The sequence below is a fragment of the Tilletiaria anomala genome (genome assembly GCF_000711695.1).
Source record: "Tilletiaria anomala UBC 951 chromosome Unknown K437scaffold_3, whole genome shotgun sequence".
Lineage (NCBI taxonomy): Eukaryota > Fungi > Basidiomycota > Exobasidiomycetes > Georgefischeriales > Tilletiariaceae > Tilletiaria > Tilletiaria anomala.
In genome coordinates, this window is record NW_013547019.1 from 291840 (window position 1) to 305188 (window position 13349).

At 53.4% G+C, this 13349-nt stretch overlaps 4 protein-coding genes across 4 annotated transcripts; 2 read left to right on the plus strand and 2 right to left on the minus strand.

The window, feature by feature from the left end:
* Positions 1–191: 191 nt before the first annotated feature.
* On the minus strand, positions 192–830 carry K437DRAFT_97635 (uncharacterized protein). Its single transcript, XM_013390683.1, has one exon. It carries the CDS (start codon positions 699–701, stop codon positions 201–203), a length of 501 nt encoding a protein of 166 aa, XP_013246137.1. The 5' UTR covers positions 702–830; the 3' UTR covers positions 192–200.
* Positions 831–1019: 189 nt separating this feature from the next.
* On the plus strand, positions 1020–4483 carry K437DRAFT_271807 (uncharacterized protein; the record flags this gene model as incomplete). The annotated part of the gene is made up of 9 exons (XM_013390684.1): positions 1020–1198; positions 1281–1342; positions 1422–1811; positions 1874–2221; positions 2289–2345; positions 2416–2559; positions 2615–3784; positions 3867–4250; positions 4322–4483. Exons 1-9 carry the CDS (start codon positions 1138–1140, stop codon positions 4481–4483), a joined length of 2778 nt encoding a protein of 925 aa, XP_013246138.1. The 5' UTR covers positions 1020–1137.
* A 1952-nt stretch (positions 4484–6435) lies between these two features.
* On the plus strand, positions 6436–11433 carry K437DRAFT_219360 (uncharacterized protein; the record flags this gene model as incomplete). The annotated part of the gene is made up of 4 exons (XM_013390685.1): positions 6436–6903; positions 6984–8102; positions 8170–9832; positions 9896–11433. 4 exons carry the CDS (start codon positions 6436–6438, stop codon positions 11431–11433), a joined length of 4788 nt encoding a protein of 1595 aa, XP_013246139.1.
* Positions 11434–11449: 16 nt separating this feature from the next.
* Positions 11450–12957, minus strand: K437DRAFT_242350 (uncharacterized protein; the record flags this gene model as incomplete). The annotated part of the gene is made up of 7 exons (XM_013390686.1): positions 11450–11814; positions 11870–12271; positions 12347–12426; positions 12496–12570; positions 12633–12744; positions 12834–12848; positions 12940–12957. The coding sequence occupies 7 exons, from the start codon at positions 12955–12957 to the stop codon at positions 11527–11529; spliced, it is 990 nt and encodes a 329-aa protein (XP_013246140.1). The 3' UTR covers positions 11450–11526.
* Between the last annotated feature and the right edge of the window lie 392 nt (positions 12958–13349).

The window sequence follows — 13349 nt, forward strand, 5'->3', positions numbered from 1 at the left end:
ATGCATCGATGTGCCACACTATTTTGCGCCATGCACATTGCGCTTTTCGCTCGCCAAGACAGAATGCAGGTGCAGCCAGGGACCGGAAAGCTGAGAGGGACCAGGTGGCGAAAAGACGCTTCAATCGCGCGCTAAAACGAGGAGCAAGTGCGAAGGAGAGTCGCCCAATAATTAGTTGCTGAGAATCTTGTCAGTGCAGGTCAGGATTTGGCGGGTTTCTTGAATGCGAGTCGAGTGTCATTTCCTCGCTGGCCACCTTTAGGTCCTTGGGTGTATCGCCCGCGCTCCATTTTGCTGCTTCCCTTGTCGCGCTTGGGCGCAGTTTCCGCTTCGGATTCGCCCTTTCTGCGGCGCTTCAGCTCTGCTTCCTCTTCATCCTCCCCGTCTTTGTACCGTTTCCGCAGCCCCATGGAAGGTCGGCCATCGCCCACCCAGCTCCTCCAATCTGCATCGTACACGATACCCGTAGATAGCTCATTTTCATTTGAGTGCTTTCCAGGGGCGACAGTGAGGCTCCATTCTTCTGAATCATCACCGGTCTTGGTCGACGCTTGAGCCTTCTCTGGTGCCGGTGCCGGAGGCTGGACAGGGATGGCATCATGAGAGGATGGCGTTGTGCCCTTCTTGATTGCAGAGCGAGCCGCGGCTCGCTGCATGAACTTGAGACCGCTTACTTTGCTGGAGAGAACGGTAGCCGGCATGATGGGCGACTTTGTCAAGGGTTTCGCTCAGGAGCGTGTGGCTTGCTCGGTGTTGCACGTCAAAGGTTAAAGAGGACGATGATCAATTGTCGATGGAGATAGTGCTTCGTTTGCGCAGTTTGCGCGTCGTCTCCGCGCGGTTTCGCTTTGGCCATTGCATTCTCTCTTACCTCTCTCCCAGCGCAGCAGCCTCTCGGCCGAAAGAGACTCTGTGGCACATCCATATGTCTCATAGGCAGAGCAGAGGGACCCCGCCAACAGTGACTAGACTGTCCAGCAAAATGCACGCAGCGCGTCATGGTGACAGGCCAACAACAACTTCAAACTTGATGCGAGTTGTTTGGCACTTTCATGCGTCTGGCCTGCAGCTCCCGCGCAGCAGATGAGATGATCGAGGCAGAATTTTACTTGCGATCGCACTTGACTTCCTGTCGAAATGAGCGTGGAAGAAGACCGAGGCGCGCTGGTGTTGGCAACTGAAGTCGACGTTCAGGCCGGTGAGTGTTAATGGTGGTGCGGAAACCCAAAAGCCCGCAGCGAAAGCGACCATGTCCCTTACAGCCCCCTGCGTATTTGCAGATGTGCAATCGAAGGTCGTGATACTGGGGAGTGTGGCAAAGGCGCTGCGCGAGGAGGCCGAAGTGAGCACCCGAACTGTGCTGGCTGCTTTTGTATTCACGAGCTCAAGGTATTTTTTCTTACTTTATTTCTCTCTCCCAGATACCTGACCCTGGGGCTTTGGTTGATGCTCTCAAAGCAAGCTTGAAGAATGCGCAACAAATTCCAGCTGTTGCAGCTCTCGGCATCGTCGAACAACTGGCCGGCCGGATCATCGTCATGGACCCAAGCCAGTCGTCCCGTGCCACACTCATACGGTCTCTAGTCGAGCATGGCACGGTGCCAGTGATCGATCGTTTGGGTGATGCCAGAGAGAAGACAAGAGAAGCTGCAGCGAAGGCTTTGATTGCTGTCGGTATACTCGCTGCATCAACGTCCGGTCATTCTTACCAAACTTCCAAGGGAAAAGCGGCTGAGAGCCCGTCGGATACCTATGCTGTCCTGTTCTTGGGTCACGCACTGAGGAACAAGCAGGCACGGATCCGGGAACAAGTGAGTGGTGGCGCATATCGAAAATGATCAATATTGGATATTGAACATTGATATTTTCGCAGGCTCTGATCGTTCTGGCCTCGATTCGAGACCGTGCACCTTCGCTCCACATCAAGCCTCTGCTTTCTTCTCTTGTAGAGATGCTCCAAGATTCAGATCCGCGGGTTCGCGAGCATGCTCGAGACTCTATCATCTCTATATTTCGCCCCGCTAATGCTGCAGCTAAAGCAGACCTCAACGGAGAGCTCGAAGGACAAGGTATACGTAAGCAGCTAGTCGACAAGATCATTAGCGAGGTCCATGCAAGCGCTTCCATCCCAAGCGAAGAGAATATTGCGCCAGGTTCAGAGGATTCAACGTCTAGCACATCCCATCAACCTTCCATAGGTACACCGGTGCCTCAAGTCACCGTGAGTCGCGAGCTTTGAAACCCTGAACGGTGTGTTTCTAGCTGACAATTACCTGCCGCTGACACAGGTTTCTACGCGACAAGAACTCGAGCGACTTTTCACATCATCTCTGCCACATTTCGAGGTAAGACCGGCGTTCATTCCGGGGGCCTCGCAGACCAGTGGATAACAGTCCCATTTACTGTTTGGCCCAGGGAAAAGAGACAGAGCAGAATTGGCTCGCTCGAGAACACAGCATCATTCAGTTTCGTGGCCTCTTGAATCATGAATTGCCGGAGGATGCCCGCAAGCTTCTGCCGAGCTGCATCAAGACCCATCAAGATGGCATCATCAAGACTGTGAGTATGAGTTGTTTTCCCACCAGCACCGTGTCTCATTAAAGCAATTTAACAGTCTTTGAGCCTTCGAACGACTTTGTCAATACATTCGATCGCCCTCGTCGAGGAGCTGGCCTGCTCTCTTCGGGACGATCTAGGGCCCTGCGGGGATGCGTTTTTCACTTCAATGCTCAAAATGGCAGGCTTCACCAAACGCATCGTTGCGCAAGCAAGTCAGACAGCCGTGACAGCGTTGATCAAATGCACATCTTTCCGCCATGCGTATCTGCCGCACCTCCAACAAGGGATGCAGGAGAAGAATGCGCAAATCAGAATTGCTGTCTGGCAGCATGTCGTGACCCTGCTCAAAAGCCACCGGAATGACCGGCAACGCTTTTCTGGGAACAAGAGTGTCTGCGAGTTTCTTCATGTCACTATACAGAAAGCACTCCAGGATCAAAATAAGGACGTGAGGGCGAATGCCCGGGAAGCTTACTGGCTGTTTCAATCGCTCTGGCCCACGGACGCGGCCGCCTTACTCGAAAAAGTGGACGCTTCCGTCAAACGTCAGGTACTAGCTGATGCCCCTTCTGAGGCCTCGGCTAAGCAAGTTGAACCTCACATGACCAGCGCGCCTGTGCCCGCCCGTCGCCCTGGGGGGCCTAGCAAGGCGCTGCTCGCTGCCAAACGGGCTGCTTCGCAAAAGCTACAGGAAGAACGACTGGCAGCCGAGACAAGCGCGCCTCCTGTGCCCGAGCCAAGGGCAGATGAGGCAGAAGCCATAGCAGCGGCAGCAGCACTTCCCGGACGGCCAGCGCAGCAAACAAGCAAGGCAGCGGTTGGTCCATCCATTGAGCACGCACTTCCCGAACCTCATCCTATTTTACTTCCGCCTGATGCTGGGCAGTCGAGGAACATTCCGAAGACGTCAAATGGCTCACTCAGGACAGCCCAGGGCGCGAATGGGGACGCAGAATTGCCAAGGAGAGACCGTAATGTGTTCCTGAAGCGAGCCGATCGATTGGAAGCGGGGAAGGATGACACTGAGATGCCATTAGAAGATGTCGAAATATGGCTAGGCCCTTTTCAGACCGCGGGGCAAGCGGATCTCCGCTTCTTCCGACGGCTCGCACGTTGGTGTTCTCATCGAGCTGCGAACGGTAGTCCTCACCCTCTATCAATCGATCCCTCAAAAGCTGCCGAGCTCATTGGCTTGCTTTGCAGGTGTGTAGGGGACAAGATACAAGTGAGTGCGAATTGTCACCATTGACATTCCTTATGACCATGTCCGACTGTGCTGATGGGCTGAATTTTGTGAGTTCCTGCAGACGCCAAACGAAGCACTTGGTGCCATGGTCGTTCTGCACAGGATCGTGGAGCACCACCGCGAGACGCTGGCCATATCTGGCCAGGAGGAAGCACTTTTGGATTTGGCTTTGGATCCGCGCTTGGCTACCGATCGGTCGCTGAGTGGAGCATGTGAGACCATCTTAAATGCTTGGTCCCAACATACCGATGCGGTCATGTGTGTCAGAGTGCTTAGCGAGCGATCTTCAGAGCGGCGGATTGCCGCAGACCAAGAGCAGGGCCTGCCAGCATCTCAGCCACAGGTGCTCAAGCTTGCATTGCGCACGTATGAGCGGCTACTACAGAGAATCCCGCCCGAGGTGATTGAGGACGAGCTCCCGCGTTTGCGATATGCAATAAAAGCTGTGAGTTGGCATTCGCCTTTTCCACGTATCTCGGCGTTGACCTTGTGTAATCTCACGTGCGCGTGTGACAGGGCCTGAATGACCCGGCTCCAGACGTACGACAATGCGCAATGAGCACGATCATGTGCGCGTTCCATCAGCTGCAGGACTCGTCGAGGATCATTGCGATGCTGGCGCCACTCCCTCAGAGCCAGCAGGACCTGATCATGTACTATTTCGCCAAGCGCGGGTAGTAACCGTCATACCTGTCCGAGTCTGAAAATTTCATCGGTCTCGTTGAGGTGCCCACATGCCTGACGTAGGCTGTGCTCTTGGCTGGATGTATACCGGTCATGCATATATGAACGATGCGTGTCCACTGGACAGTGGACATGCTCTAGATTATAGCGGATAGTCTGAATGGTTGTCGATATATTTGACAGCTCTGATTGGTTCAATTCCCTGTATGGTGTGGTGTATGCACCGCACCACCTCCGTTCCGTTGGTTCCATTCCGCAGCGCAATCTGCTGCTGTTGCTGTGATTGGGATCAATCCCTTTTGTACACTTTCAAGCGAGCATGGCATATATATCTGTTTTCACTGATATCGTACCCCCAAGACCAACAAACACACCTTCGTAAGACTTACAGCAGTTCAACTTTGATTTACTTCGCCGCCAACCATCATCTGCAGCTCCCTAACTCTCGGCAAAAGCGCAGATCAGCAGACTTACAAAGCGACCAACCGGAATCGCGCGCGGCGCACAACGAGCCGCATCTCGAATGACACCCCTCACTCCGAGTTACCATCAGGAGCAGCCCCAGCTTCAGCAGTGCCAACAGCTGCGCGAGCGGGTCGCACTCTCCGTTGCAGCCGGACCTCAACCCCCCTTACCAAGATCCGACTGAAGCAATCGCCTCATGGAGCACGCGTGTCGAAAACTACGCACGTCGACCTCCCAAAGCAGTGCTCTTGCCTCCATCGCAGCTCCGGACGCGTCCAAGCTATCTCGACGCAGGAGCAGTGCGAGGCTCGCTGCCGCTTCTAAAGTCGTCCCTGCTGGATCGCCCCAATCCAATAGTTCGCATCCATTTCGTGCCCCAACTGCAGAATCTGGAGATCAACCTACAGCGTCGCCCTTAGCCTCCGGTCCCCGGACCGGGTCGCTAAGACGCTCCGCCAGACTCTCAGGGTCTCTTATCCACCCTTCAGAGGAACATTCATCAACAGTGCAACAGGGCTCACATTCTGAGGCGTCTGTCTCAGACGTCTCATCCTTCGCCAATTCCACCTTCTCGTACGCAGATAGTCGCGCCGGGTCGACTGCGCCGACCACGCCACTCAGCAACACCTCACCCTTTGAGGCCTTTGCAGACGTGACGGCAGACCCTGCGTGCGACGACACAAGAAGGATTTCGTAAGTGACAATTTCTTGTTTCCCTTTCCTGGATAGAACTGCTGACGCTCTCTGTGTTTTCATGGCGTGTTAGGCGTAAACGCAAGGCTAGTCTATCTCAACGAGCGGCTCCCAGCAAGAAGCAAAGTCAGGCAGCATTTGTAGCTGCCGATTCCTTTCCCAGGGCCACGTACAACTTCCGCCCTCGTATCCCTTCGGAAGCCATGAGTGCTGCTAGAGCTCAGACGACTGGCGAGCGCCCTACAGCATCGGCAGCAGCTGCATTGGGGAGTGCGACAGCAGCAAGAGCGAAGAAAGCGCGGACCTCACGCGCGGCTGGTGCCTCCAGGTCGAAGCGGGCCTTGCGTTCTGCAGCGGTGAGGGACTCGTGTGCGGATGACATGAACCTCGACTCCGGGTCGATACAAGACGCCGGCCGCGCCAGCGACGCTGTGCTTGGCGATGTCGTGTCTGACCATTCTGGTTCTGGCTCAAGTAGTCACGCGGTAAAGCGCTCGAATGCAAGTATATCGTCAATCAGAGATTCGGGTTTGAATGAGACCAACGCGAACGACGGTAACGTGCACCATTTGAATACGGTTGTAGCAAAGACATGCACAGCTACCAAGAAGTCAGATGCCACTGACACAGCAGGCGAGGACGACTTGGGAGAAGGCAACGACATCGATGACGTTGAGCAAGAAGATCACGATCAAGATGATGATGAAGAGGACGAAAGTGGAGAGGATGACGAAGAGGATGACGACGAGTATGCGGCAGGAGGCGACCATGATGATGACGGCTTCGGTATGAACCTAAGGGCAATGGCGGGGTTCTTGTCGGGCCTCTCCAGGCGCTTCAAGACCATTCTCAGCTCCTTGCGCAATCGGTTCGATCCCGCCGAACGGTTGGTGGCCTTGCAGGAGCTTTCAGAAGTACTCAGTGTCAGCAGCGAGGACAGTCTCGCAGGCTACTTTCCCACGGAGTCATTTGTCAAAGAGCTCATCGCCTTGCTCGGGGGCAACCCTAGTGATGCCAGCATCGAGTCAGGTGTTGTCGCGCCAGATTCTGACGTCGCGGCTGCTCTTGCAGCGGCTGATGCTGCAGATGCGGGCGACAACACGGAAATAATGCTTCTGGCAGCCCGATGCCTGACCAATCTCATGGAGGCGATGCCATATGCGACACACAGCGTTGTCACAAATGGTGCTATCCCATTGCTCAATTCGAAGTTGATGTTCATCGAATTTATCGACCTCGCCGAGCAGGTGTTGCAGGTGAGCAGCTAGTCTGCCCGATGGCCAGCGCTGGTGCACTCTGCTGACGAGTCTTCATGATCTGTCGTGCAAATGAACAGACGCTGGAGAAGATCTCGGTCGACTATCCTAATGCAATCGTCGAGGAAGGCGGCTTGATGGCAATGCTGCAGTATATCGATTTTTTCAACATTCATGTTCAGCGCACTGCGATGAACGCTGTCTCCAATTGCTGTCGAAAGCTTAATTCGGACAATTTTGACAAGGTCAAAGATGCTATGTCTCAGATCCAGGGCATGCTCGCGTCGCCTGATCGTCGTCTCAAAGAATCGGCCGTCCGGTCGGTAGTCCGCATCATCGACAGCTATAAAGCATTTCCTGAGATTTTGGAAACGCTTATCACAGAGGATGTTTGCGCCGCTACGAAATTTGTCCTCGAGCCGAGCGCAGGCAGTAATGGATCCAGTGGCGCCATCATCAGCACGTCGATGTATACCGACCTCGTCAAAGCGTTGTGCAACGCTTCGAAAGCAACTCCACAGATCACCGCGCATCTCTTGCAATCGGGCATCGGCGCGACTCTTTACTGCATTCTCACTGGCTCGAAAGCAGCTGATACTGGCAACCTTGTTTCTGCCGACCCGCTCAGTAAGCCGGACGAAACTATAGGCAACGTGTCGATCTCAGGCCAAAGCCCAGTCGTTAAAATGACTCTGCTCCAAAACTTGTCAACGAAGCCCAAAGAGCAGATTCAGGAAGCTCTTACGCTTGTTTGCGAGTTGCTCCCTCCACTTCCGTGGACAGACATATTCGATCAGCGCAATTACTCGGAGAAAGCGCTGAAACGAAAGAAGCACGAATTGGCCAAGAGAGAGGGTGTGGCCAAGGGCAGGAACAGTCTCGAGCCTCCCACCGCCAATTCGCAGATGGAAAGTTCTGAAGACACTGTCGAGGCAGCCCCTACATCCCAAGCGTCCCAAATCAAGAAAGAGTATCGCAAGGGGTCGAAGGAAGCTGCAGCTCAGGTGGCGCACGCTAGACGTCTCGAAATGCTCAACGAGCAGAAAGACCGTCTTTTGAAACTGAGCGCCATGATCCTCCCCGCACTAGTCGACATCCACACTGCTTCCATCACTCCAAGCATTCGTTCCAAGGCCATGACTGCGATTCTCAAGATATTGGCTTTTGCCGATGCATCTCAACTGGAAGGATTGCTGCGGGTGAGTGTCATCAATAGTCGCTGTTGCTGGTCTGGTACTGATTCTGGCTTCTGCGGTACTTGTCCAGTCTGTGCCTATGTCTACTTTTGTAGCCGGGGTGTTGTCTTCTAAGGACAGCCCGACTGTCATACAAGGGTCGTTGCAAGTCGTCGAGTTGCTTTTGACCAAATTGGGACACATCTATTGCGCACTCTTGGAGCGAGAGGGAGTCATGTGGGAAGTCAAGCAGCTAGCAAAGCAACCTGTTTCCGACACTGGCATGTCCAACAAAGCCATTGGACTTCCTGCCGATACGCTCTCGACGGAGTCTCAAAACACAGACGATTCTCCTGCCTCAGAGGCTCCGAAGCTGGGGACAGTTGGCAATAGCGGCTTACGGCAAGTGAAGGATGCGAATGTCCTGCGAGCTCGCATGGTCCATCTTGTGTTTGGAAGGCACAAGCAAAAGACACCCAATAATACAGAATCGTCCACGGCTGACAGCCTCGAGCGGGCGAGTGGACTCGCACAGCAAATCGCCTCGGGATCCTTTGAATCCGAAGGGGCCGCTGCCTCATGTTTGCACTCTGCTTTTGCTCTCCTCCAGTCCAATGGCGAAGGGCTCTCAGGATTCGAGGTTGTCAAGTCGGGATTGATCAACGCACTGCTCATCTTCTTGAATGCAGACTCCGACGCAAGCCTTGCGAGTAGGCGAAAAGGCCTACTTCGTGACACCATGAAGTTCATGCCAGAATCATCTCGAAACCTCATTCAGAGACTTCAAGAAAGCCTTAGCCGTCTTGAAAGGGTTGAGATGGTTTCGGTAGCCGGAAGCCTGGATGATGAGCATCGACGCTCTCCAGCAGCGGCACTGAGCAAGCAGATTCGCTTGCGGCTCGTGGCCGATGATCCTGATGGCATTCCGAAAAGCTGCAACAACATCATCGTCAGCATTCATGCGGTGGCGTCATTTGGCTCGTTACATGACTTCTTGCGTCCGAAGATCGCTTTAGGGAATTCGCTTATTGGACCTGGCACCTCGAGGCTTTCATCTGTGCTTGCAGCCTTCGCTGCAGCAGCTCAGGGGCAAGAGAGCCCGCGCGAGCCAACACGGAACACGAACAGTTTGACTTCAGATGGTGCATCGACCGCGACCGCAACCGAGTCAGTGGAAGCGCACACCAGAGGGGTTGCAAGCGGCCAGAACTCAGGGTCCACAACGCACCCTGGTCAGGTGACTTCCGATGAGCAGGCTGACAAGACTCTGCAAAGAGAGCAAGGTCTATTACGTGGGGAAAGTGCATCTCTTGCGGACGCACTCATGCAAAACCTCATGCACGATGACATGGATCCCCTCGATGAGGACCTTGAAGAATTGGACATTATCGAAAGGGAGATCAGCCCCCCCGAATCTGGAGACCCTTCAGCTCGGCAACTTCCTGGCTCCAGAGCCGAAGAGCAGGAAACGAATGTGTCTGCTCCTGATACGGCCAACACAAGTACTGCCGAGCCCAATTCTCAGACCAAGTTGGCTTCTTATTCTGAGGCCGTCCAAAAGCCTGCCACAGATTGGCACTTGGCCTTTTCTGTCGATGGCGAGGACGTAGGTCTACCCGAGACTATTTTCAGCGCTATCTATCGCGCCGAGAAGCGGAAGAATGCGTCATTTTCTTTTGAACGTACGATCTGGCAGAACCTCGTCACTGTGCGCTTCAGAAAGGTGCCGGGCACTCGCGCACGCGATCACGAAGGTGAGTCTTATATGAGGGCCCATTCAGCAGATGCGCTGACGACTTACGCGGCCACTGGTAAAGAAATTTACGGCATTGCCGCCGAAAAGCAACCCGCTGTAAGCAGCATTTTCCCTGAAGACTCAACAGAGCTCAAGATCCTGCGCCTTCTGGAAGTGCTGTATCATGCAATGAGTTCTCTTTCAAGGCACAGCTCCCAGTCTGGGATTCGCCATTTGGACACATCACTGTTCATCAACAACAAACTCACCGCCAAGCTCAATCGCCAATTGGAAGAACCATTGATCGTCGCCAGTACCTCTCTCCCTGACTGGGCAGTGGGGCTCCCTTTGGAGTATCCATTCCTCTTTCCTTTTGAGACGCGCTTCTCCTTTCTTCAGTCAACAAGCTTTGGCTATGCGCGATTGATTGCGCGATGGCAACTTCTGCACCGGGGAAGTGACAACGGAAGGAATGAGGATTCATTTGGCTTTTTGAGCCGGCTTCAAAGGCAAAAGGTGCGGATTTCGAGGCGTCGGTTGCTCGATTCTGCAGTCAAGATTTTCGATCTCTATGCATCGAACTCGTCAATTCTTGAGGTAGAATACTTCGATGAGGTCGGCACTGGCCTTGGTCCAACACTCGAATTTTACAGCCTTGTCTCCCAAGACTTTGCGCTTAAAGAAAATAACATCTGGTTGGACGAGCAAACGAATCCTCAGAGCCTTCACGTGTCAGCAGCTCATGGTTTGTATCCCATTCCGATCTCGTCAAGTGCCTCGACCACTTTGGAAGGTAGTAAGCGTCTTGGATTGTTCCGCACTCTCGGAACATTTGTGGCCAAGGCGTTGCTTGACTCGCGCATCGTCCAAATCGATTTCTCGCGGCTCTTCATATCGGCTATCCTTGGTCGCAAGGTCGCATACAATCTCGACACGCTTGCTCAAGTTGATGGTGGACTAGCTTCCTCCCTCAAGGCGATCCAGAGCGTCGCTCCTGAGGATGTCGCAACGCTTCATCTCGACTTCACCCTACCAGGGGACAGCAATTATGAGCTAGTCCCCGGAGGTAGCGACAAGAAGGTCAGCGGAAACAACGTCAACGACTACATCAGCGCGGTTATCGATGCGTACCTTGACAGTGGCATCCAGCCAGTCGTTGAATCCTTCCGTGCGGGGTTCGAGAAAGTTTTCATGCTCAGCTCTCTCAAGCCCTTCACCGCCGACGAGCTCGTCCTGCTTTTCGGCAACTCACAGGAAGATTGGTCTGCGGAAACTCTCTTGAGCAATATCAAGCCTGATCATGGCTTCACACCGGAGAGCGAACCCTACCGAAATTTGCTGTCCATCATGCAGGATTTCACCGACCAAGAGCGCCGCACGTTTCTTCAATGGCTGACGGGCTCGCCAAAATTACCCATTGGGGGGTTCAAGGCTTTGCATCCTCAGCTGACTGTCGTGAAACGACCTCACGAGGCGCCGTTGAAACCGGATGATTATTTGCCAAGTGTCATGACATGTGTCAACTACCTCAAACTTCCTTCTTACTCTGGCAAAGAGGTCATGCGCCAAAGACTCAACACTGCTATGCTCGAAGGCGGTACTGCATTCCACCTCTCATGAACAACCATTCGACCCTAATACGTAGCATACTTGCATACACCAATAATTCGCATGACCTGCCTATGCATTATGCAATGTACCGTTGAATCAGTCTTACAGAATGGTTCCCAGCCCAAGGCCCTTCAGGCCGCGGAGGTAGTATGTCTCCAGCCCCACTTCGGATCGATCCTCTTCACCAGAAGGCACTGCCGTGAGTGTAAGCACAAGTTCAGTCGAGTCTGTCCCCTCCTTAAGATCTATGGTGAGCTCGGCAAAGTGGCCTTCGGGCCACTGCGATAGTCTCCAAGAGTGCGACAAGTGCTCCGGAAACTTGATCTGCTTGATGACACCCGAAACATTTCCTCCGAAGAGGGTGTATGTTTCATTTTCCTTCAAAGTGAACTGAGAATAGCAAATTTTAGCGGTTGTTCCCCATCTACTTGAGGATACATCTCACCTTTGCTGGAGCCTTGGTCCACAAGGGGATGCGATCTGGATCCGTGAGCAAGGCCCAAAGATCGGTTCGGCTGATGGCAAGATGAGCAGATTGACGAATGACTCTGGAACTCGACCTGATGGGATTTGCATTTGAAGTTTTCTTTGGATCAGAAGGATGGCGGGTATTTTGAGTAGGATCCGAGTCGCTTCGCTCTGGAACCGGAACATCAGATTGGCCGCTAGAAGCCGCAGGTGTCACCGTGCCCAGGCCATCGTGACCCAAATCGGAGGCATGCTGCTGGATCAAGTCTTTTCGGAAGCGGTGCAACGTTTTCAAAAGAAGAGGAATAAGTTGCCGCCGAACACCGTCCAAGAAAGTCTGGCCGTCTTTGCCACCTGCGTCCGTCAGTGCCGATTCGTGCTAAGGAAGATTCGCTCATGGTTTCCGTCAGCCACCTGACTATGACGGCGCATAATGTAGCCTTCATGCGCTCACAATGTACTCAGTCCCTTCGTCTTCGACTTCGTGACAGACTTCTGGGAATGTGATGGTCCCTTTAACTTTCTCTTCTTCATCTGACCGATGGGGATTGACCTCTAGGTTAGTTAAAATGACATTCTGTCCAAAAGAAAACCAGAACGAACCAGCCCAGGCCAGGGTGACTGCACAGTCAAAGATCGTGATGAGCTTCCCTTTCCGGTTTCCAAGTTCGACATCGCCTGAAACGGTACGTAGAGATCAGTAACAACAACAAGGCTTTCACTGGGAAACATAAACGAACCTTCGAACGACTCTAGGGCTGTGACCTGGACAGTACCAGCCTCCGTGTTGGCCTTTTGACCAACGAGATTCGTCTTGATCCAAGTCTTCGACCATGGAGTGCAACCCTTGGTCTTACGAGCGGGAATTGCCAGGACCACGAGAGGAAGAAAGGTTGAGTGTTGAGCAGCACTTGTGTTGGAATTTGAGGAACACTTCTCACCTTCCAGTGGTAATGCTGGGGGCGCAGAGATGTCCTATTGTCAGTATCTGCCCGTCCGAACGTCCGCTCGTCCGAACGTCCGTCCAGGTGCAACCGCAGCACCCACCTTGTTCCAAGTGGACATTATGCTTGACCTTGTCGGTTGTGATGTTAGTTTGTGATGTTGCCCCGAAATGACTTTTCTTTTGGCAAGTTAGAACACTAGACACAGAATGACCTGGGTATCACTTTCATGCACAAATGCCCTCCAAAGGCATGTGGCAAGTCTGTTGGAACAGCGTGTAGTCCTTTTCCGTCAACACAGACTACTAGCAATACAGACTCCTCCGGGATACTGTCTTGACGACGAGGTATTTATTATACTGTGCCGCACCTTCGATAGAACCTCGAAGAATCATCGATCATCTCAACTGGCCTGGTGCCAAGTGCGCCTTTCTGTGCATTGTGTTGTTGTTCCGCCCTGTGCGGCTCTACCGCCAAAGTGCAATAATCGTCGTTAGCCGTCACGTGGTGATC

Excerpts from the sequence above, each read along its gene's own strand:
- K437DRAFT_97635 (XM_013390683.1), bottom strand. The coding sequence starts at position 701 with ATGCCGGCTACCGTTCTCTCCAGCAAAGTAAGCGGTCTCAAGTTCATG.